Raw genomic sequence first — 25,626 nt, 5'->3', positions numbered from 1 at the left:
TACTTATCTGTGACTGCATGCATGGTTTATGTGCACCATGTAAACGCCTGGTGCCTATGGAGGTTTAAAAAGGGCATCAGATCCCTTGGAACTGGAGTTACAAATGATTATAACCCACCACGTCTGTGCTGGGCACTGAACCTGGTTCCTCTGAGCCCCAGGCAATAGCTGTCATTTAAAATCTGCTCTCCACATACTATGCTCCTGACTGAGCTTAGAGGGGACAGTGCTCAGAGGAAGTGGATGAAATGAAGAAGAGCCGCACTATCTGATGTTAAGAACAGTGTTTACAACCAGTGTATCACACAGAATACTTCATTTCCAGACTTAAAAAAATTAAGACAGAAGCCAGGCAGTGGTGGCACATGCCTTTAATCTCAGCACTCCAGAGGCAGAGGCAGGTAGATCGCTGTGAGTTCGAGGCCAGCCTGGTCTACAAAGTGAGTCTAGGATAGCCAAAACTACACAGAGAAACCCTGTCTCGGGGGGAAAAAGAAAGACAGAAAATAAGGTGTACTATACTTGTATAGGAAAATTACCATTTTGTGCAAGTTTCTAACTACTGATGTGGCACATGTCAGAGTGTGGGTATCATTTTGGGTCATAAAGTAAAAGGTAAAGCATTTCCTTCTTTTTTGGGGAGACAGGGTTTATTAGGTAGTCTTGGCTGGCTGGCCTTGAACACAGAGGTCCACCTGCCTCTGTCTCTCTGAGTGCTGGAGGCATGTCCAGCCATAGCTTTGTATTTTTAGACACAGTCCCTGAGATTGGCCTGGCATGCTCTGCCTTGCCATGGCCAATGTTTCAGACTTCTGACTGAGCCATTCTCTTAATACCAAACAGCTACCAAATGGTCTTACCAGGTACTGGTTGCACATCCAGGGCTTTGTCTTTCTCAGTGTTGACGACCACAGCTCCTCTCATGAGTGGTGGGAAGAAGGGAGCAATAACAGAGGCATCGAACTTGGTGATGGGGATGCTCGCAGGGAATGCGACCTGCTCAATCACTTCCGTCTCCATTGTGGTCCAAAAGTCTTCTACATTTACCTCACTGGAGCCCAAGAATTCAGGCCATGTAAACTACAATGTAGTCAAGATTAAGGAAGGAAGGAAGGAAAGAAGGAAAGAAAGAAAGAAAGAAAAAAAGAAGGGCAAAACAAAACAAAGATAAAAAATAGGCCAAAGTATATGAGCCACAGACTAGCAACAACAGTGCACACTTTATCGCACACCAGGAAACCAAGGCTCTGAGAGACCAAGAATGTGCCAGCCACATGCTGCCAGGCAGCCCTGACTTGACAGGTCAGTACCAGGCCACTCTTTCTTCCCCTCTCACTACAGTGCTCGTCTAGACCAAATAATAACAAGCTCCTCGCTTCTACAACTCTCTTCCTATGTCATGTCCCGTGGATGCTGCTCTTCCAGGACCTATGATTGATTCCCAGCCCCTATACCAGGAAGCTCACAACCCCCTGAAATCCCAGCTCCAGGGCCTCCGAAGCCTCAGGCCTCCGTAGGCACCTACACCAGACACACTTTCACATAGTTGAAAAAGAAAAGAATGCTGACTTAGTAGAAGAAGTCCATCAGTCTTCTAAGGCCATGTGATTTCTTTCTTCAGGCTCAGCAGACCCTGATGGCACAGTTATCATCTCTCCTCAGGGAGCAAAGACTTTCTTACAGGCATCTAGCATTTATACTAACCAACTTGCTTTTCTCTGTTTGCAGTTAGGATCAACTACAAGGCCTCACACAACAGACAAGCATTCTACCACTGAGTTTCATTCCTGCACCACTTTTCTTATAGTTTCTTTCTTTTTTTTTTTTTTTAAAGCATTTTATTTATTTATTTAGGTTTTTTGAGGCAGGGTTTCTCTGTGTAGCCTTGGCTGTCCTGGACTCACTTTGTAGGCCAGGCTGGCCTTGAGCTCACAGTGATCGACCTGCCTCTGCCTCCGAGTGCTGGGATTAAAGGAGTGCACCACTACCGCCTGGCTATAGTTTATTTTTTGCTTAAAAAATATGAAATGCAGCTGGGCAGTGGTGTCACACACACCTTTAATCCTAGCACTTGGGAGGCAGAGGCAGGAGGATCTCTGTGAATTTGAGGCCAGTCTGGTTGACATACAGAGCAAGTTCCAGGACAGCCAGGGCTACACAGAGAAACTTGTCTCAAAAAAACCAGAACAACAACCCCCACCCCCCCAAAATGGGAACTGCTTCACAAATTAGCATGTCATTCTTGTGTAAAGGGGGCACACTAAATCTGTTATCATTTCCAATTTAAAAATAGATGCTGCTGGGTGAAGCATGCCCCTTACATAGTCCTCAAAGTGTGGCTCTGACACTATTGCTCTGTTCAGAGCCAGTGGCTTTCTCACTAGATGCAGGGGCCAGTACTGCTGGGTAGTGAAGAACTAGTTCAGGACTGAAATGTAAATGCTAGGCCATTTGCAACCTGTATGAGGTGTACTCTCAAACCATAAGCAACCCTCCCTTCCTCAGACTGCGGCTGTCATGGATTGTATTAACGCAATGAAACAAGTAATATACACACACCCTTTCAACAGAAATCAGCATATGATTTGTGTAGCTTAAGAAATAAAGGGCTATGTTGCTCCAGTTTCAGAGTCCGTGTGATGAAAGCCTTAATGGCAAAAACCTAAGACAGTTGGTGGAACTGCACCCGCAGGGAGGATGCAGGTGACTGCTGGTGCTGAGCTTCCCTTCAGTCCAGGACCCCAGCAGTGCACAGCCAGGGTGGGTGCTTCTACCACAATAAATCTACCTAGAAAACCCTTTCCAGATGTGCCCCTGAAGTTTGCTTCCATGGTGACTCTAAAGCCTATCAAGTGACCAGCACAATTAGCACATCCCCTGCTGTAATCAGAGTCATTATTTTAGTTTTCTGAGACAGGGACTCATGGAGCCAAAGCTGGCATTAATTCTGGATCCTCCAAGCTGTACCTCCCAAGTAATGGCGTTATCCACATTCTAACCTCTGGGAAGATTCTATAAGTATCTGTTAAATCATAATGAACGCCTTTTATTTTCATAGTAGATACAGTATAAGCAAATGAGTTTTTAGTGAAGTAAGTTATTACAATATTAATTTAGCACACACACATACGCAAACACAGAATGTGGAGGTTAGAGGACTATGTGTGGTAGTTGGTTTTCTCCTTCCACCATGTTGGTACTACCGCAGGGATGGAACTCAGGCCATCAAGCTCGGCAGCAAGGCTTCTGACCACTGAGCTATCTCAACAGCAAAACACCGATATGTATTTAATGTTTTAATAACTGTGCTTCCTGATAGTAAGTTTAGCCATGGAATATTATTACTTCATTGGGTGCTGAGACCTGATATACTACTATTTCATTTAGGACTTAGGCATCTATATATTTGCATATATAATCAGCTCCAATTTCTTCTATTAAAAATGCCTGACTTTAAAGAAAAATGTATTTATTTCTCTGTGTGTTTTTTGAGTGCAGGTGCTTCAGAGGCCAGTACAGGAAGGCACTAGAGGCCTTAGAACTGGAATTATAGTGATTGTGGGCTGCTTGATGTGGGTGCTGGAAAATGAACCCAGGTCCTCTAAGAGCAGTAAGTTCAAGTCTTCCTGATTTTGTTTTGAAAGCAGGAGACAGCCATCTGCTTCTGCTATTCTTTTCTCACGACAGGGATCATATATACCTTGGACTTTTATTACAACCTACGAAACCATCTAAATTTAGTGGAACGTGGGTGAAAATTGTAGTTCAGAACCAAAGCTAGCTCTCATTATGTACCTAGCACCTTCAGATCCAAATACACACAGATCCTAGCCCAGCAGATCCCACAGACCACGTCACTACAGCCACGAACAGTTAGACACTCGAAAGCCCAATAGCCACTGCACAGCAGCCCCCGCAGCTGGCTCAGCTCCTCTGAGCTCATGGAAAGAGACCTTAAAATGGCTTCCAGTTCATTCTGTGTATGTCCTTATATGACTACGTGGCCCTATATAGGGTCTAGTCCCCCCACGCCAAACCTTGCACATTTTGCTCCTCACTATATCATTAAGACCTGCCACCTCCCTTCCTTGCTGTACTGCCATCGTGCCCATAAAAACTGTCTCAGCGTCTGTTCTGGAAGCTCGTTCTGCCTGGAGTGCTCCTCCCCAAAGCTCCATGGTCTTCAGATCTCTACTCAAAGGCTACTTATCAGGACCTTCCCTGACTGCCCTCTTTGAAAAAGAGGGACCCTTTCTCACCACTCTGCTCCATTACTACTGAACATTAATCTCTTTCCTACTTGTCTTTCCCAAAGCAGCAAGCAAATAAGCGCTCCAGGAGGATGGAAGTTTTGGGGTTCATTTTTAAACTACTTTCTAAGAGGCTGAAAAAGTAAACATAAAGGCTAGCAATGCAGTTCGGCTACAGAACACAAGCTTAACATGACCCAGTTCCTGGTTCAATTCTAGGTGAGGGAAGCAAACAAGGACTGGAAGTGTAACTCTGCTAATGCATTGCTGCGCATACACGAGCTCTGGACTCCGTCTCCAGCATCGCAGCTAGGACTTGGGGGAGAGTGGTAAAACAAATCCTCTTTCTTTTTGATGGTTCTCAATGAAATCATGGGCTGCAGGAGGAAAAGCCACTGGCCTCACCAGACAGGACTGGAGCCATTTGTTCTTGCATGCAGGAGAGAATCTGCCCAAGTGACAGGGCAGTTTTGAAAGTGGCTGAGAGGGACTTACCTCTACACTCTTCAGTGCCAGCACATTCTCTTCATTCCTCTGAGCCATTTCCACTTTGGGGGCCACACCACAGATCCCACAGATCATGTCATTGTAGTCACGAACAGTTAGACACTCGAAAGCCCAATAGCCATTGCACAGCAGCTCCTGCAGCTGGCTTAGCTCCTCTGAGCTCAGTGTCTTCTCTGGAAGGACAGCAAGAGGTCACGACGAGACCACAAAAACACCAGCATCAGCCAACAGCCAGCAAGGACAGCAATCTCCAAGTGTTCTAGCAGTAACACTGTGGGCTACTCCAATCAGAGGCCAGCTGCCTTGAACTAATGTCTCCTAGGAACTAGATGCTGGCACTGAGGGCTTTGAATATACTACCTAGACGAATTTTTACATGATTTTAATTCTTTCTGAACAGAAGCTATTACTGTCTTCTTTTATGACTAGATAAACAGAACAAGTTGCTCAGAACCACACTGCCGCCAGGAGGCAGAGCCAAGCCTCTATGGCCACCTCATCTGTCCCACCTCAAACAAAGCACAGAACTGGAGCTTGAAGAAATGGGGTAGGTGGAGAACAGGCAGCAGGAAAGCAAAGGACAAAGAGCTTCTAGGTAGGGAAGAATGCGCGCCTGACACCGGGTCTCAGCAAGAGTCTGGAACTGGCAGACATCTGGGAGCTCTGCACTTAGAGTGAGTCTGACTAACATGCTACAAAGCCAAGTCTATGACCGAAGGATATGACCCTAAAAGTCACTTGTTAATTTCCTGCTAAAGGCCCCTGAATGCATGAAAACATTTTCCAAAGTCAGTGTGGCATTTATAAAATTGTGAATGAAGAATATATTACTAGGAAGTCAGGGATAGCTCCTTTTCAAAATACCAGACTCTCACTCCAAATTACTCAACTGAAGCCTACCTCTAAAGTTTCCCAAAGTACTCAGGGCTGAACTGGAAAAGAGGGCAAGACTTTTACCTGTTTGTTCCTGCACAGACTTCAACACAACCCCAACAGACGTTCTGGGGTCCTCTCCCAGTTTAATCTGGTTCCGGATTGCAAAAAGTAAGTCCAGGCTGACTAGCAATTTATTCCCCACATTAAAGAGACCTGCAGGTTAACACAGGCAAAGGGATCACTGTAGCACCAGCAGTGTAAACAAACTTAATGTCTACCATAGAGAAGCAGGTTACAGTACAGTCATAAAACACAGCAATAAGGCAGGCGGATCGCTATGAGTTCGAGGCCAGTCTGGTCTACAAAGTGAGTCCAGGACAGCCAAGGCAACACAGAGAGACCCTTTCTCGAAAAACTTTTAAAAAACAACAAAACATAGCAAAAACACAGCAATGCATTTTAGAAGAGGAAGTAGACCCAACAGTTCTGATACGAAGTTGTCTCAAAGCCTATATTAAATGAAATACTATGTAAGCATGTTTTTGTTTTATCCTAATTAAAAAAGAAAGAAAAGGAAAAGAAACATTTCTCTATCTCCAGCTTATTCTTCCCAGCTCTCACACAATTGCACCATGGATGTCAGGGCGCCCCTTAGCACAGGGATGTGGCAGGCCTAACCCAGGCTGCACAATCACCCTGGGGATAAAAACTCATGTGATTTAAATGCAGTCAAGTCTAGTCAAATGAGAGTGTTGTTGTTTCCATTTCTACACAACATAATGTGCAATGTGAAAAAAACAAGTGTGAGGACACAAGGCAGGAAGGCCTAGAAAGGCATGATATTAAATGCTAAAACCATAATAGCAAAGTGCTGGCCATCCAAACAAACAAACAACCCCCCAAAACAAAACCAACCAACCAAATAAAACTCTGATGTCCCTGAAATTACCACCCACAAAAAGACAATAAACAGGGAGTCAACTCACAAAAAGCCAAGAAAAATGGAAGTGTTCACAAATATAATTCACAACTGAGTAATTATTCCTCTCCTATTCCTCCTAGGTTATGTAAAAGATCTCTACCCTCTTGATTAATCAAAGAAATACGACAAATCAATAAATAATATACTGTTTTTATCTGTCTCATCAACTTTAGAAAAGCACCCCCCGTAGCTCCCAGAGCTGGTAACTGGGCTTGGTGACACTGCATACAAAGTCAACGGATAACTCAAGTACTTCTACCAACAGCAAATAGCTGGACCGAACTGTTGTTTAGCACTCAAAACAAAACAAATGTAGGTGTAAGCCTAACAAAATACACCTCAGCCTATCTGTGGAAAACTATAAAAATGATGAAATTCTTAATGATAAAGTACTTAGTAGCAAAAAGTCTCCAAACCTATGTTAAAAAAAAAAATGTAAAGACCATATTTGGATCGGAAGACTCAATATTTTAAAACAGCATTCCTCAAATTGGTCTAGAAATTCAACAAACTTTCTACGAAGTTCCTAGTGGGACTTATACATAGTGATAAACAGACTAGCTAAAACATCCCACAAGAACACGGTTGGAGGACTCATGCTGACTGACAGGACTTATTTTGAGGCTGCAGTGGTAAAGGCAGTGTGTACTGGGGCCCAGCATGGCAGTATGTGGCCTTAATCCAAGCTGAGGCAGACAGATCTCAGTGAGTTCTAGGCCAACCTGTTCTACATAGCAAATTCCATGACAGCTAAGGCTACACTGAGACCCTGTCCCTAAAAACAAAACGACAAAACACCCACAACAAGAAGATATGGCGATCTAGTGTCTCGATGCAGTCTCCTATACCTAGGCCAAGTGTTACTCAGTAATGGAACCCTGGCCAACCAATGGGAAAGACTGTCCCTCTTACAAACACTGGTGCCAAAACTGGACACCCATATGCAACAAATGAATTGTATCTGGACAAAGGTAAGTAAAGAGGCTGGAGAGATGGCTCAGCAGTGAAAAACATTTACTGCCCTTGTCGAGGACCCGAGTTTAGTTCCCAGCACCCACATTATAACTCACAGCCACCCGTAACTTCAGTTTCACAGGATCCAATGCGCTCTTCTGGGCTCCACGGGCACCGGTACCATGTGATGCGCACACACATGCAGAGACCCATATATACATACACGGCATAAACACCAACACTTCCTATACAGTTAAACGGCCAATCAGAGGAGCTGGAAGACAGTTCTGTCGGTGATGTTCGGTTCTAGGCTCAATCCCTAGGGCCCATATGAAAACAAACCAACAAGAACTTGACACCCCAGTTACCCAGGTCTGCCAGCCAGCCATCCTTGCCCACCTGATGGACTGGGAAGATGTCTTAGTGGGTAAAGTATATGTCATGCAGGTGTGAGGGCCTGAGTCTGGATCCCTAGGACCCAGGTAAAGTGGGCATGGCAGTGCACCTGTAGGCTCAGCACTCTCACAGGGAGATGGGAAGAGGAGACAACGGAATTCTGGCAGCCAAAAAGAAACTCAGTCTCAAACAAGGTAGAAGGTGAGAACGAACACCCAAGGCTGTGCAGCACAGCACACACAAATACACACAGAGAAAGAGTAAAAAAACAAAACAAAACAACAACAACAACAACAACAAAAAACCCAAAATACCCTCAAAAAATACACATCCACCATTGGTCACCAGGGTGGATGCAATACCAATACCACTGCATACACCAACTAAAATGGCTAAAAGAAGCACATAAGGATGCATAAAAAAACACAAGTTCAGAGAATTATGTACTATTGCTGTATTCATACAATGTTCTTGAGTGGAGGACACCACCAGAACGAGAGTTAAACGGCAGCTACCAAATGAGGTGAGCTCAACTCTAAGGGAATGAGAGGCCTGACTGTTTCATGATTCAGTGCATTTGTCAGAACTCACAGAACACACAAGGAAAACTCTATGTGTAAATTATTTTCTTTCTTGCTTGCTTGCTTTTCAAGATAGTTTCTCTATGATAGCCTTGGCTGTCTTGGACTCACTTTTTAGACCAGGCTGGCCTCGAACTCACAGCAATGCTGGCATTAAAGGAGTGCACCACCACCAACTGGGGAGAGCTGCTTTTTTTTTTTTTTTTAAATTGTCAGGTATATTTATATTGAGATAGTTGAAAACAGTTGCTTTTGTATAAAATCATTTTTCCCAATGTTATAATAACTTATTTCATTTTCAAATTATTTTATTATGTTTCTTTCTTTTTTTCCTTTTTTTTTTTTGGTTTTTATGAGACAGGGTTTCTCTATGTAGCCTTGGCTGTCGTAGACTCGCTTTGTAGACCAGGTTGGCCTTGAACTCACAGCAATCTGCCTGCCTCTGCCTCCCGAGTGCTGAGATTAACAGTGTGTGCCACCATGTCTGGCTTTATGTTTCTTTTTTAACACATACATTGAGCTGTTATTTTTAAGCTAATTTGGTTGAAGAACTCTAGAGAAGGGTCACAGTACCCGAGGTAACCGTCCATGAGGCAGACACAGTCAGAACAAAGACTGCTTCTTCAGAAGCTTCTAAGGTAGGTTTTGTGCAAAGGAGCAAAGCTCAGACCAGTAAGGTGTCTCCCAAACCTGTTTTGGGGTGCCAGAGGACCAAGAAAGCTGGCGCTTACCTGTGTAGATGTCCATGAAGCTGTGCAGGGCCAAACAATGAGGGTTCAGACACATCTTCACCTGGGCAGTCACTACTTGCAGCCGGTTAGCTGTCAGGAGCCAGCATTCCTGGGGCCCGGCCAGAGAGCTAGTACCCAAAACAAAAACCAGGAGAGAAATCAGCCTCTTTACACAGCCACAGGCTGTGGTCAGAAGCTGAACTCTCCGGACTTTACTGCAACCAGCAAAATATGGTGCTGGAGCTAGTTCCCAAGACTTTCTAGACTGTCTCCACTTCATTGAGATCCAGGCTCTTCGACTGGATTCACAAGGTAATAATCTAACTCTCTAGTTACTACATGACAGACTTAAGTGATCCCACTGAAAACTCAAACAAAATGCTACACCGGGCAGGCCAGATGTAATCTAAACCCTGCGCTGGTGAGAACAAGCTTCAGGCATCTCTAAAATGGACTGCCAATTCAAGAAAAAAACTTAAAAAAAAAAATTTACTTATTTATCTTATGTGTTATGTTTTGCCTGCATGTGCACCACGTGTGTGCTGTCTGGTGCCCATAGAGGTCAGAAAAGGGAATCAGATTCCTTGGAACTGGAATCACAGTTAGTGAGCTGCCATGTGGGTGCTGGGAATTGAACCCGGGTCCTTTACAACAGCAAAAATTGTTCTTAGTCTCTGACCAAACACTCCAGTCCCTGATTGCTAATTATTTTACCATTAGCAATTGAGAAGGCGAAGGAAACCTAAGGAAAGCACAATAGCATCTTCCCAGGTTATAACTATATAGCTGTCTGAACAAGGAGGCAGCGTGAGCCAAGTGGGCGGAGTAAAGTGGTGCTTACTTTTGTCCCCCCTTGAATAATGGGCTGCTACAGAGAAGGCACTGCGTGGATGGAGACTCATAATAATTCGACCAAGAGGTCTGCTCGATGGTGACTGTCTCCTCACTCACGTTGGACAGGATAAGTCGAGAGCTGTTTAGTTCGTGAATCAAGGTGAAGACCTCAGCCAGCTCTGACTCGTTCTCAGGAATCTGCAGGACTTTACGCAGCAGCTGCAGCGTGGACTGACGCTGGATCTCCCTCTGGGTTGTGTTCAAGGGTTCTGTGGTATTTGGCACATCTGGGTGTGGTGAGCTCGCTTCCTGAGAGAGTGGGTCAAACCATTAAGCAGAGGGTAGAGAGCCTCAGGCAAAAGTCATCAGTGTACCAAGAGAAGGGGGCTAGGCCAAATGACTGGGGGAGGGGAATGAAGTTCCTATCAGTTAAGTTCTGGTAATAACGCCTCATGCTGCTAAATGTTCTGTGCAAATTCAGTTTTTCTATCAATAAATCACAACTCTTGACAATGGATTTAACTGTTAGCTCCCACTCATTGGGAGGGTAACAGACCTGGGCTTCAGTTCTGGACATGACACTAGTGGCTACACATGTGGGGCTCCAAGGCAGTTTATTTCACTTTTCTTAAACTTAGTATTTTCATCTGTGAAACAAAGGACAAAAATGCAAGAAACCTCAGGCAGCTTGAGAAGAAACGGCACAGATGAGGACAATTCTCTAGAAGCTCCCGCCCCATCCAAGCGTCTGAATTCCCTCCCTGTTCTCACTTCTCCTTCCAGGAATAGAAAAGTATTGTGGTGCTGGACTGCACCATGCAGGCAGCACTTAGCTAAAGGCTATCAGGACTGCAGGCTGTCAGAGACAGACATCTACCTTCCAGAGAGGCAGTTAAGCCCAGAAAGACTGAGTGGACTGAAGGGGGTAAGCTCTGTTACCCCACCTCACTACTATCTGGAGCTACTGGGGCCACTTCCCTACTGCAGTGAAGAACAGTTTCCACGCCTCCTACCGGGATGCTGGAAGCAGGCTTTGCTCACCAGCCACTTTCTTGGTTGGGTCTTTCTTCTTTGTGCTATAACCTCAGTGTTTTATATCCCTCCAACATTTATGTCAAAACCCTACCACCGGGTGTGCTGTCAGGAGGTGGGATCTTTGGAGGTGGCCAGTCATGCCAGAGCCTCATTAGTGGGGTCCGTTCTCCTAAGAAGCCCTGGAAGGCAAGGCAGGAGGACCACAAATTTAAGGCCAATCTGAGCTACACAGCAAGATCTTGTTTCTAAGTCAACAAAGCAAAGGCATCAGGGAGGTTCATTCTACTTTTCTTTTTCTTTCTTTCTTTCTTTTTTTTTTTCTTCTGGTTTTTCAAGACAGGGTTTCTCTGTGTTATCTTGGTTGTCCTGGACTCCCTTTGTAGACCAGGCTGGACTCAAACTCACAGCAATCTGCCTGCCCCTGCCTCCCGAGTGCTGGGATTAAAGGTGTGTGCCACCACGCCCGCCCTGCCACTCTACCTTTCACTGTATGAAGACAAAGCAAGAGGGTGCCACATATGAGCTATAAAGTAAGCCCCAGGCAGACTGCAAGTCAATCAATTAGCAAAGTGCCTATGACTCACTGAGGACCAGGAGTGGTCCTGTTGATGTATCAACACATTCCTGGACCACTAAAAGTCTTTGTCTGTTCTTTTGTGTGGCTTCAGGGTAAAAGGGAGTTTTATATACTATAGGACAAGGTTCTGAATGGGTCTCTTCTGCCTCATCTGTGCTCCCTGAGTACATCCCTTCACTGTCAGTCTTCAGTCAACATGACTGAATTTCGAGTTACCTAGGAGATACACCTCTGGACATGAGGGTGTTCCCACAGAAGGGGGGGAGACCCACCTGAAAGTAGATGGATCCCTTTCTTCCAACCCACAAGCTAGAGACCAGAGATGGTGCAGTAGGTAAAGACCTAGTTTGATCCCAGGAATCCACATGGTAAAGGGAGAGAATGGATCCCATATGCTGTAAGGCGCCAGTCAGTGGACATTAACATGCCTCTTGTTGCTTCTCATGCGCCCAGGTCCCAATGGCACAGCCTTAGGCTACTCTACCACAATGAGCCATGTCCCTTAAACCAAACCTCTAGAGAAACAAAGCTCTCCTCTTTCTTGTTTTTCTTTTTGAGACAGGGTCTCACTATGTAGCCCTGGCTGTCCTGAAACTCATTCTGTAGACTAGACTAGCTTCAAATTCCAGAGATCCACCTGCCTGACTCCCTAGCGCTGGAGTAAAGAGTGGCCTACTATGCCAGCCCTTTCTTTCTTTAAGCTGCTTCTTGCCAGGCATTTGGTCACAGCAATGAGAAGTAACTAATACAGTCACCTGGCCCTCACCAAGCAGGTGAGCACAGGCACCTGCTTGCCTGCTGATTCTCCAAGCCAGCACTAGAGCCAGGTCACAGTCCTATGCAGAGGCTAAGTGCAGACAGCAACAGGCTCTTCTTTACTAAGAGCAGCTTCTGTCTCCCTATCTGTAATTGTACGGTTCCTTGTCTTTCTCCCACACTAGACTGCAAGCGCCTCAGGGGAGGGTCAGGTGATGCTCATCTCAGAACATGTGGCTCATACGGCATGTAACATATGCTTGATTAGTGAATAAAGGGTTGTAAAGGAATGAGTACCATCACACGGGCTGTCCTGGAAGGTCACGTACTCCCTGATTTCTTGCTGTGATGACACTGAACCACACTATCTCTCTGGAACTAGGGATGAGAACAGAAAGGACTGGAGGCCACTCCAGCCAAGAGATGGTACAGTTTTAATTACAAGAGTTGCAACAAAGTGCAAAGAGAATGTACCACCACCTACACAAACGCCCTACTTTCTGACCAGTTTTAATTTTATGAATACGCATGTATATTGAGACTGTAAGATAAGATGTGGAGGAAGCCTGTCTGGAAGGGATTATGTTCTGCAGGGAGTTGAGTGAAGCAGGCAACACGGGGCGCAGTCAGCTCTCTAAGAGGAGGAGTAGATGCATGCTCGCCGGATCCAGGACGAGGAAGTCATTTCCAATGGAAGGCATGTGGTAGAGCAAGAGAGCCAGAGGCCGGCTAGGAGCTACTTTCCCACAGCAGGGCTTTATAGACCCCTGGAAGCTCCAGGAGCCCTTCCTTTGGGCTTCTGGTTCTTTGACTAACCAGCTGTTCAGTTTTGCTCACCTCCCTTCTTTGTTTCACTAATGGGAAAGTAAAGCTCAAAGGCTTTAAGCTCCCAGCTCAGGATCACCAGCAGGCAAGCCTCTAAGTTCCCAGTCTTAATGAAATCTTATCTCAAAATTAGTTCCAATTCCCTTTCTCACAAGGCCAGTGACCCTGAACACACGTCAGGCCACAGACAGACTTGGAGATCAAAAAATAAAATTCATCACCAACAAGGCTCCCTCTACATGCAGGCTCCCTGTCTTTAGTCCTGTCTACTCCCAAATCTTAAGTCTCCTTTTTCTTTCCATTAAAAAATTTTTTAAAAATTAAAAACACACACACACACACACACACGTTCATTTTTACTTTATGCGTACGGGTGTTTGCATGATGTATGCCTCTGCACACCAGGCAGTGCCTGCAGAGGCCATCCGGAACTGGACCTGGAGTGACAGCTGTCATTACTGGGGCTCAGGCTCTCTGCAAGAGCACTCAGCACTCCTAACCTCTAAGCCCCAAGTCTCCTTTCTGAAGTAACCTCCCTCTAGGCCTCTCCCTGGTCGACAGACTCTAGGTGGAACAGTCCCAGTAGTTTTCCATCTCTGACCCTGGCCACCCTACACCATCTGCTCTAGCCATTGGAATATTCTTTACTTTCAATGCTGGTTATTAGGCTGAGGCTCTATTTTAGTCAACACCTCTTGCCTGGCCTCTGAGAAAAGCTCTGGGTTTGATTCTCACCATGCTAAACAACAACAAGACCCCAAATCTAAGACGCTTGTTTTTGACCATGCTTTCCCTGGTCATCAAATTCTTGTTCTTCTTCCAGATCCAATTTAGACCTGAGGTGGCCATACTTCATCTTTAATTCTTAACTTGTGTGTGACTCCCTCACTGCCCCTCACTTGTCTGGGGGCTAGTAGTGACTATTTACAAAAGGAATAAATCAACTTTCAGGTCTCAGCTAGGCTCCTGCAATAGTTTGGATGAGACCCCATGGACTCTTAGTTGGATGCTTGTTTGGCAGCTGGTGGAAGTATTTGGGAAGGACTGGGAGGTGTGGCCTTGTTGGAGAAGATGTGTCACTACGGGTGGGCTTTGAGGTTTCAAAAACATACCATTCCCAGTTAACTCTCTCTCTCTGCCTTGAAAGCTTCCAGCTACTTGTCCAGCACCACAGCCACCATGATGGCTATGGACTGTCTGAAACCATACGTAGCTTCAAAATTAACTTGCCTTGGTCATAAGGTGCTTTCTCACAGCAACAGAACAGTAACTAAGACAGCCTCTCATGCTTGTCTGTGTAAGGTTTGCTGTGCCATTCTTCTCAGTGACTGAACTCTTGGTTCTCAGTGATCAGCATGGATCCCCAAAGCTCATGTATTAGATAATCCCCAGGGTCATATATTAATGGACCATGGAAGGCTTTGGTTAAGTTACAAGGACTCTATCTTTACAAATGGATTAACATATCCAGGTTACACTATGGTGCTTTGTTATGAAGTGAGCTCTCTCTGGCTTCTTGCTCTGTCTTATGATGCCCTTTACAACGTTACAAGACAGAGAAGGCCCCATCAGAAACTAAGCAGATCCCAACTAGCATCGGTCCTTGACTTCTCAGCATCCAGAACTGTAACTATATAACCCACCTCTGTAAAAAGTATCCAGTCTAGGATATTTTGTTACAGAAGCAGAAAATGGACTAGGACATTGACCAACCCCCACAATGGCACTGAGGACAAAGCCCAGAGAGAAGGTACTCTGTCAATTTCAGAACCTACAACCCGGTCCCAATCCTGATGCTAACCCCTAAGCATGTATTACAATCCAAAGCACAACTCAAGTCTAAGGTAAGTGTTTGGGGAAGGAACTCACGATGGCCTTTGTGGTTTTCTCAGTCCTGTCTTTGGCAAGGTTAAAACCACAGCTGGGACAAATCCGAGGTTTGTGCCGGTTGGTGTAGACATAGCTACAAGAGGGGTTTTTGCACTTTCCCCGTCCTCTCGATGTAGCAAGGCCCAAATCCTAAAAGAATAAGACCTATTTTTAAACTACAAAAATTAGGTTAAACTTGAGCAGAACCAGAAACCAGGATGGCCAGATATTAGTTTAAAGGAAGTGATAATTCAAATCAGATTTAGCTGATTCTTGAAGCAAGATCATTTTCTATGGGAATCCTCTTCCACATCTAGTAAAGGACGTGAGGCTAGTCCTTCAGCATTTGTGAAACAAGCGAGTTCACGCCTAGGCTCAGAAATTCAAGAGCCTGGGTATGTGGTACAAACTGTAGTCCTGCACTTGGGAAGGCAAGGGAGAAGAGCATAAGTCTAAGGCTAGCCTCGACAACTCCACAGTGAGTTCAAGGCTAGCCTCGACAACTCCACAGTGAGTTCAAGGCCAGTCTGAGTTACTTAAGACCCCGCCTCAAAAAAAGGAAGGGACAAATGGCTCAGCAGGGAAAGACTTGCTGTGGTTGCAAAATGACCAGAGTTCAGAAGCCCAGAATCCAAATAAATGCCAGGAACATGGCAGCTCACCTGTGATTCCAGTAATAGAAGGCAGACATGGGGTTTCTAAGAGCAAGCTGGCTAGCAAGACTAGCTGTATCAGTGAACTCTGTGTTTTGACTAAAAACCTACCTCAAGAATAATAGGGTGGAGAGCAATCAAGGAAAAGTCCTGACATCAACTTTGGGCACTCTTCGTGTTTGTAACCACCCTCCCCCCCCCCACACACACTCTCACACTACTTTGAAGGCTGGCTAGGCTAGGGCTACAGAGTGAGTTCAAGGCCAGCCTAAAAATTAGTGAGGCCCTGTATACAATTTATAACATTATATATATATATATGTATGTATACACACACACACACACACACACACACACACACACACACACACACACACACACACACACGGGTATATACAGTATGGGCCAGGACATTTTTAAAAGAGTAGTCAGAGATCAGAGTCCCATCTAGAGTTGGCATGTTAGCCTAGAAAGTAGGCTCTGGGGCTGGAGAGATGGCTCAGCAGCAGTTAAGAGCACTGGTGGATTCACCCAGCAACTCTCACTTGTATCAATGATGTGGCATTTAACATCAGTCACTCATGTCTGGCCCAGATGCACTCTCTCTGCTACTGGTCCTGGCTCCCTAGCCTCCTGCGAAGCTTCAACCACAAAACCCAAAACAACTTCCACCAGCAGGGTGCACACTTACCAACGTGACAGTGCAGCTATATTTATATGGGGGAAACATATCAGGCTTGACCTCTACAACCTTCATCTGAGGGGTCCTGCTGCTTGGGCAATTTGATATCTGTGGATCAGAACAAATAATTTTAAAAAAAGAGAGAGAAACAAAAACCAAAAACAACGTACAGGTTATCTAAATAAAAGCATGCATTCACTTTATAAAATGAAATTTAAATTCTTATTTATATCCTCCTAGGCCTATTATTGTAGAAACTGCTGTCTGCCTTTTGCCTATGCACTAAGACTTGGAAGCACTGAACACACTGAGCAGATTTCCACACAATGCTCCTCTTGGGATTGGATCTCACCTTTACTTCAGCAGTGCTAGATGGCTGTTGGATGGGTTGACCCAGCTGCTTCAGCGTGCTTGGCTTCAGCCCACACGTCCTCACTGAGGGAGTCTTATCTGAGAGAACCAGAAGTCAACCTGGTGACTTGAAGCCATTCTACAGCCCCAGCCCTCCCTTCCCGTTCTCCGCCACCACTCCTGGCTCCTTACCATCAGACAGCCCCTCCTCCCAGCTCTGTACTAGCCTTACCCAGGGGGAAAGCCTGTCTGGGCCTGGGCAGTCCCAAGCTGCTGCCCCGTCCTGTAACACTCGTTGGGGCTGGTAGTATTGCTCTCATAGGTCTTGCTGCAGCCAGTAAGGAGGGCTTGCCTCGTGCTCTGCCTCTAAGCTCTGGGGCTTTGGGTCCAGTGGTGAACAGGTCAACTCTGGAGGGGAAAACATAACCATGAAGGAAAGCTGGGAAATTTGGACAAACGATGGAAACCAAAGTGTAATATCCAAATAATACCCTTTTAGAGGTTATTACAATGATTAAGCCAGCAAGCTTTAAAGAAATTGAATTCAAATTTAGACTTTATAAATCTGTAGGGCTCTAACATAAAATGGGGTAATAAATATCTATATGAGTCATCATAAATATACAAATTAAGTGAGTGCTGTGGTGTACTTTCATAATCCTAGAAGGAAGATCAGGGATTCAAGTCATTCTCAGCTACAAAGTGAGTACAAGGTTGGGTGAAGGCTACCAGACCAAATAAATAGTAATAAATAATATAGAAGTACAGAGCAGTGCCTACAGTATGTAATAGCAACAGGCCTTACAGTTGTAATAGCTAACTGGCCTCTAATTAAAACAAGTGCTATAAAGTCTAGTGAAGCCTAACAAGCTCTCTCGTGAGGGTAGCACAGACACGGAGGCTAATACACCTCGCTATTGTTCTTAATCTTCTCAGCGCCAATGCTAAGCTCAAGGGCTGAATCATGAATGGCCTCAATAAACAGCCCCTAAAGTGATTTATGTCCCAAATACCAGTCAGCAGCCCAAAGCTTCATGTTTTAGCACACTAAACTGTCTCCAAAGATACTGTATTAGGGGAAAAGATGGGGTAGGTTCGTAAGTACATCCTCTATGCTAGCATTTGTATAAAAAGTAAGAAAGGACCTGAAGAGATTCGGTGATTATGAGCATTTGCTGTTTTTGCAGAGGATCCAGGTTCTATCCCCAGCACCCACACGGTGGCTCATAATGCTTAGTGACTCCAGTTCCAAAGATATGATGGGTACCAATGGGTACCAGACACACACATGGCCCACAGACATATATGCAGGCAAAACACTCATATACATAAAAATAAATCCTACCAAACACACTAAAAAAGGAGTAAATACTTGCACTCAGATATAGGTTTGTGCTTAAAATTAACTTCTGACACAGTAGAGAATTGGAAACATTGACTAACCCTGGGACATAATAACTGCATAATGGGACAGAAAGTAGATTTTTTTTTTTTCAAGACAGGGTTTCTCTGTGTTGCAGTGGCTGTCCTGGACTCACTTTGTAGACCAGGCTGGCCTTTAACTTACAGTGATCCTTCCGCCTCTGCTTCCTGAATGCTGGGATTACAGGTGTGCGCCACCACACATGTCTAAGAAATTTTTTTAAAATTTATTTCTTGTAATTTAAAATTCTGAACTATGTGAATGTATTTTCTAGTCATTCAATCAAAACAAATAAACAAACAAAAATCACAATAGAACGAAATGTGAAACTACTGCTATTTTACAGAGGCCAGTCCCCATGGGAGGAGGCTGCCCTGTGTGCTATGGGATATTTAGTGGTCCTTCCCTGTTTAGATCCTAGCAGTAAACCTCTTCCTGGTTGTGACAACCAAAATACCTCCCAACACTGCCAAAACATGCCCTCGGGCAAAGCTGCTCCCAGCTGAGAGCTACTGAGATGAGCAAGGAGTCTTCATTTTCAGGAACATGACAGATTCTGTGACCTGCATGCAGAAGCCAGGTAAGCCTCTAATAAGACAAGGGGGACATCAAGGCCACACATACTGTCTTCCTAGTTGTAAGGCACAGCCTGACTGCTTCACAAGCAATCTCTCCTAGTCTTCATCATCAGTCTGTGAGGGATATTCTTCCCAACTCAGTTTCTCAGAACTAGTCAGGAGACATCAGGTGACTATGCCAAAGGTCAAAGAGAAGCCAGATACGGCCAAGACCAAACCGAGTCCCTGACAACTAGCTGAAGAATCTTTGCACAGGACGCCAAAATAAGTCCTTTCTTTCTAATCCCATGTTCAGGAGTAGTAACACATGTTTTTTGTTTTTTAAAAAAACTCTGCTCACAACCCATACCAGCAAGATCCTAACTACTGTTTTAGGAAGACTGACAAGAAAAGATGTGCAAGGAATGTAACAGCAATGTATGGACGTCAGAGGGTAGAGTGAAAGGTAAATCATGCCATGTCTCTAGGCCATAGTGCTAGAATCTGCTCTGCTGCCTCTCTCGGGACTATTAGACAAAGCAAACGTGGGGGTCTTACCTAGCTGCTGTTCTAATCACAGTCCCAATAATACGTAACAACACTGGCATACCCTGGAGACTTTTTATGAGCTGAGAGTAAACTGGAGGTGCTGGTCCCCTCTGCTGATGGTGGTATGTCTGGTCCAGGACTGTCACTCTCAGTTGTCCCCAGGGAGACCTCAGCCTTTATACCACTCTTGACAACCGGCGTCTTAGTTACCGCTGTACCACGATTCCCAGGAACCTCCTTGACCAAAACATGAGCATCGGAGACAATCACTTCCTCCCACTCATTGTCCTCACCCACTTCTCTTGGAGGAGCTACATTTAAGAGCTGGCTTACAGCTTCTGAGTTCTCCAGAGTCAGTTTTGAAGCATTTTCCTTAGAGGAGTTTTGCTCAGTGGTGACAATCTGCTGATTTCTTTTAATCACAGAACCTTTGGAGGAGACACCTGAGGCCAATTCCACTTTGACTTTGCCTGGCTTTTCCTATAAAAGATTAAAAAGAAAAGCTTGTACGCATAAAGGCATTTTATAGCTGACAATGACATTCCCAAGTATTCTCTCATTTGATCCCCCTTTAAAAAAAACATGAGTAATAAAGATGGACACTGAGTCCACAGAGAAGAGGAAAGATCTGCTCCAGGGTCTTCTCACTGCACGCCTCAGCTAGGAGTTGATCCAAAAATTCCTTCCTTCCTGACAAGCCTTTTTCCCATCATATACTGGCTCTGACTGTTCCATGCCCACTTCTCCCCATCTACAAAGAAGCTGACATCTTGTACGACCAAGTGGTTTACCTTGTTGGCTCTTCTATGAAATTCAGTTCATCCCAATGTGCTCAGATTCACACTGTTTTTATTCCCTTGAAGAAAATCTTTAGTCCCAGACAAATTCTTGCAGGTAAGTCAATAGGAATGACTTACACATAAGTCACGTTTCAAAAAGTCAAACTAATTCATACACATTAATTATGTTAGAAGGTAGACAGGGTCTTACTATGTAGCCTAGCTAGCCTAAAACTTGCTATACAGACCCATATTCCAGTCTGGCCTGTCTCTGCCTCCAGAATGACAGCCTAAACTCCTCTTATGATGCAATCTTTGAGCAGTACACTGCCTACCAAGTAGGCTATTTTAAATTTTTTGTGGAGAAAGATAATGAAAGCAATTGAACAAAAACTCTCCCATTTATCACTGACTCAGCCTGTTTTAAGATGGACGTGAACTCAAGCAGATTACTAACCACTGTCAGAGCACATAAAAACGAAGCCTCAGCTGGGCGAGGTGGCACATGCCTTTAATCCCAGCACTCGAGAGGCAGAGGCAGGCGGATCTCTGTGAGTTTGAGGCCATCCTGGTCTACAAAGGAAGTCTAGGACAGCCAAGGCTACACAGAGAAATCCTGTCTCAAAAAACAAACAAACAAAACAAAACAAAGCAAACAAAACAAAAAAAATGAAGCTTCAAGTTATACAGCCTTACTAACTTTTATTCTAACTAACTCACTGGGAACAGTTGCACACATGTGACATTGCATGCATGAACTTGCACTCACTCAAACAAGCACACATAGACCCATGCACATCATATACATGTTAAAAAGATTTAAAACAGTATTCATTTAAAAATAACACAAAACAAAGAACCATCTGGTCCCAAGGGTAATAGGAATGAGCCTTACCTTTGGGATCCACTTCCCTCCTAGGAAGTTACCACAAGTAGGGCACTTGGGTGGTTTGTGCCTGGTGACATAGGTAAAGGAACAACCTGGGCTAGTGCATGTCCCATGGCCGCGGCGGGTATATGTTGTAGTCTATAAAAAAACAAAAACAAACAAACAAGAGTTAAGAGCAAGAATCCAGCCCAAAACTCTGCTGCCTACTAGAATGCCAAGTGGACACCAGCTTAAATGTTGATGACAGCACAAAGGATCAGTTACAAAGGTCCTTTGGTACAAACTTACCAGGGCTACAGAGTTGCCAGCAGTGATGGTTGTTAGCATGGTAGCACACTGTGCTCAACATTGTATCAGAATCTCTTTTTATCCTCTTAGCAACAATCACAGTATTGTTGTTACTGTGGCTAATTGTGTTTAAATGTTTTGTCTCACATCACATAGTGGGGCTGGAGAGATGGCTCAATGGTAAAAAGCACTGACTGCTCTTCCAGGGATCCCAGGTTCGATTCCCAGCATCCATATGGTGGATCATGACTTTTTAACTCCAATTCTAGAGGTTCTGACACCCTCTCTGGACTCCTTGGACAACAGGCGCATAAACGCACTCACAAAACAAAACCACGCAAGGTGATTTTAGCTGGGCATAGTGGCACACACCTTTAATCCCAGCACTTGGGAGGTAAAGGTAGGCAGATCTCTAAGTTCAAAGCCAGCCTGGTCTACATGGTATGGTCTACGATAGCCAGGACTACATAGATCATCTCAAACAAAACAAAAGAAAACAAACACAAAACAAAAATCTTACAGTGAGTCAAGAGCAGAGCTAGACCTAAATCAAGAGCATCCTCATTCCTGGTCCAAGACTGCTTCTGTGAATCTAGCTATGCCTTCTGGCTCTACAGACTTCAAAAACTGCTTTGTCTTCATTCTTGTTAATGAAAACTTAAAAGATCCTAGCACCTATAATTCAGGTATACAAAATAATAACTATGGACTCTGAAACCATCTGCTATTCCACAGGTCAGCCTTTGGGAAAACCTCTACACTGCCTCACTGCATGCCAGCTAGAAACAAAACCTACTCACTTAATAGCCATGTTCTATTTCTAAATACATGCTAGAAATAAAATATTTATAAATGTTTACTCAATTGGTAATCCCTAGCTTCTCTAGCCTGGACAAAATCAATAATTCCCCTTGAGCAAACACTGATCTGCCAGTAGCTACCTCTTCCAGGAGGCATAAGGAAAAGCTGCCCATCACTGTGGCACCAAGTCAAGAATAAATGCCAAATGGAGTTGGCACCAAGGAAAGACAGCCCCAGGATCCATCTCCTCTGGAAAACCACATCCTCTTCCTGTCACAGAGGTATGCCAAGGAGCAAGTGTGAAGAATGGGAAAACATGCACAGTAAACTGTAAAGGGCTTTGCAGTTCTGAGACTACTATAATCAGGATAGAAAACCTCTCTCCTTTCCCAGATCATGACCCAATACCAATGCAGACTCTTCATGCAGAACACCCCGAGATAGAATAATAAAAATGTAAGGAAGTCAGTCCTAGAAACAGTGACCATGAATTGGAACACTCCTCAACGGCAGCCAGAAGGAAGTGTAACTAACACTAGACAGAAATGCTGAGGCTTAAGGCCGTGCCAGTCCTAAAACATAAATATCATAGAAACATCAAGAAGCATCATAGGACACTTTTCTAGAAGAGCTTGGCCATTGAGAGAACAGCCACTTCTGGGAAGATAAGGTCTCCAGAAGAAGAAGAAGAAGCAATGTCTCCTCAATCAGGCTGCAGGGAAAGGTTCTATTCAGGCTGCTGCAACTTTCTGGGCTAGGGGGGATGGCTCAGTGGGGAAGGTGCTTGCCACACAAACACAAAGACCTGAGCTTAGATCCTAGCACCAGTGCAAAAAGGAGTGTGCCTGTAATCCCAGTGCTGGCAGAAGACGAAGACCTGCCTGCTACTGAGCCAAGCAAATCAGCGTGGCTCCAGGATCAGTGAGATAAGCTCAGTTTCAGCAAGTAAGGTGGAAAGAGACAGGAAGACAGGCGACATCAACTTCTGATCTCCATGTAAGCACTTGTGTGTGTGTGTGTGTGTGTGTGTGTGTGTGTGTGTGTGTGTTGGGGGGGCATACACACATAAACACACTGCAGCAACTTTCTCATTCAAGGATACACCAGTTAGCACAGTGGCATGTATCTGTTTTACCGGCTACTTGTGAAGCGGGACAGGAGGATCATTTGAGTCTATGAGTTCCAGTTCAGTTTGGGGAACACAGTTAAGACCCCATCTCAAAACAGCAAATATCAAAGAATATATAGTTTATCTACAGCAGAGGCTGTTGGAAGTCAGACTAGGGTTAAGCTGAAATATGTATACTATTAACTTTAAACGAACTATTAAAATAAGAAAACAAACTTCATTGCCACCAAATCATTAAATAGAAAAACAAAGCCAAATGATTGAGTTCAAGGCTAACCTGGGCTACAAAGTCAGAGATCTCAAAAAGTGGGAAGGGGGGAGAGTGTAAGGAGTTGGGGTGGGGTGGGGGAGGAAAAAACTGTCATAAAAATTCAATGAAAATCAAAGAAAGCAGAATAGAACTGATTAGACAAATCCAACAGTAACAGACTGTAATGGCTGGCTCTGACTACGGACTTCATAGACCACAGAACTGCTAGGAGATACACACCTCTAGGTGTGTCTGGGAGGGAGGGAGGTTTTCAGAAAGGATTAACAGCTTCCAAATGGCAGCTCAGATGTGCAGGGACCGAGGGAATAAGCATTTCAAGTCTGCTTGCCTTTGAGTGAGTGTTTTTATCACGGCTGCTGGCACCCTCCACTGAAGGCTTCTTTACCTGTCAATGCTGGCCTAACAGCCAGACTCTCCTAGGGCACTCTAGGCCTTCAGTGCCTAACTGGGACCACTTTTTGGACTGAAAAGCTACCAGGCTCATTGCCTTTTCAGCATGAAGATAGCCACTGTAGGACTAGCTAGGCCTTATCATATAAGCTAACCTAGTAAATCCCCTCTTACAACACACACACACACACACACACACACACACACACACACACACACACACACGGGATCTGCTGCTCTATAGAACCCTGCCTACTACAGATTTTGGTACCAGGAATAGAGCCATTCCTAGACTACATGGCCACACGCGGTTTATAGGCCTTTAGGCCTGGTTTGTGTGAGAAATCAAGAAGTTTGAACCTATGGGGAGGAAAAAAAAAAAGAGCTCTGTAAGCAGAGCTCACTGAGCAGTTCTGATGCAAGCTCAGAAGAACAGTACAACAACAGAAATGCAGACAGAGACAGCCTGCCTCATCAGGCTGCAGAGAAGACTGAGGGCTCTATTAGGAACTGGACTAGAGTCTCATTATATTATATTCAGAAAACACATCTGCATTCTGCTGTGTCCTGGTAACTTGAGTAAAGCTGAATTTAAAGTGATGGGCTCTTTCTTTAGCAGAGAGGCATAGCATTCAGGGTGTGAACAGTCACTGTCCACAGCTCTTATTCAGAAGTACAGTGAGGGGGAGCAAAGATACAAAGAATACACAATTGGAAAGGAAATGCTCATATAACTGAGCTATAATTGTTATAGCTATAATTGTTAAAGAGAAGCCTGTAGCTGTATACTGGTACACAGTGAAGATGCCTTGAAGGCAAGACCCCACCTCAAAGGCTCCAACTCTTGAAAGCACAAATTCAGAAGATAGTTTGGAATGAGGCAGGTGCTGAAGGAGTTCCCTACTCAAAAAGGGTCAACTGAAGTTTTCCCAGGTTCAGCTGCCAGGGCACACAGATGCCACTAATGCCTTAATGTAATGTAGGCAAGACTACATCTTGAGTGAGCTAGAGAACTTAGCAGCACTGTCTACGAAGTTTGATGATGAAGCAAACCCAGCTACTGGACATGCAGCTACAGGGTACAGTGTTTGTCCTGCTTGTTTTCTTTTTATTTTTTTAATTGATAATATTCATATTACATCTCAATTGTTATCCCATCCCTTGTATCCTCCCATTCCTTCCTCCCTCCCGCTATCACCCTATTCCCCTCCCCTATGACTGTGACTGAGGGGCACCTCCTCCCCCTGTATTTGCTCATAGGGTATCAAGTCTCTTCTTGGTAGCCTGCTATCCTTCCTCTGAGTGTCATCAGGCCTCCCCATCAAGGGGATGTGGTTTCAAATATGGGGCACCAGAGTTTGTGTGAAAGTCAGTCTCCACTTTCCACTTAACTGGGGAGAATGTCCTGTCCATTGGGTAGATCTGGGTAGGGATTTGATGCTTACTGCATGTATTGCCCTTGGCTGGTGCCATAGCTTGAGCAGAACCCCTGGGCCCAGATCTGCCCATCATAATGTTGTTCTTGTAGGTTTCTAGGACCCTCTGGATCCTTCTATTTCCCCAATCTCCCATACTTCTCTCACCTAGAGTCCCTATAAGATGTCCTCACCTCTATCCTGCTTTCCTGGTAAGTGAAGACTTTCATGGGACATGCCCCTTGGGCTAGTGTTGAGATATAAGTGAGTATATAC

General features: G+C 44.7%; 1 protein-coding gene across 4 annotated transcripts in view; it reads right to left on the bottom strand.

The window, feature by feature from the left end:
- The window catches only part of HMGXB3 (HMG-box containing 3), a 46,913-nt gene that overhangs the window by 5,276 nt on the left and 16,011 nt on the right, over positions 1-25,626 (bottom strand). For 2 of the 4 annotated variants that reach the window (XM_084779724.1, XM_084779726.1), the window contains 11 exons: positions 21,063-21,194; positions 19,450-19,868; positions 17,092-17,267; positions 16,861-16,958; positions 16,518-16,616; positions 15,174-15,323; positions 10,119-10,420; positions 9,278-9,405; positions 5,715-5,846; positions 4,746-4,930; positions 861-1,080 (listed from right to left, as the gene is read on the bottom strand). In XM_084779724.1, the coding sequence (XP_084635850.1) occupies positions 861-1,080; positions 4,746-4,930; positions 5,715-5,846; positions 9,278-9,405; positions 10,119-10,420; positions 15,174-15,323; positions 16,518-16,616; positions 16,861-16,958; positions 17,092-17,267; positions 19,450-19,868; positions 21,063-21,194 (2,041 nt within the window). The remainder of the gene's footprint in view (positions 1-860; positions 1,081-4,745; positions 4,931-5,714; positions 5,847-9,277; positions 9,406-10,118; positions 10,421-15,173; positions 15,324-16,517; positions 16,617-16,860; positions 16,959-17,091; positions 17,268-19,449; positions 19,869-21,062; positions 21,195-25,626) is intronic. The other 2 variants (XM_084779725.1, XM_084779727.1) reach the window with 2 other exon arrangements.

This window comes from Acomys minous, assembly GCF_964271855.1.
Source record: "Acomys minous genome assembly, chromosome: 4".
In the NCBI taxonomy this organism is placed as follows: Eukaryota; Metazoa; Chordata; class Mammalia; order Rodentia; family Muridae; genus Acomys; species Acomys minous.
This window is presented reverse-complemented; position numbering and strand designations above follow the sequence as displayed.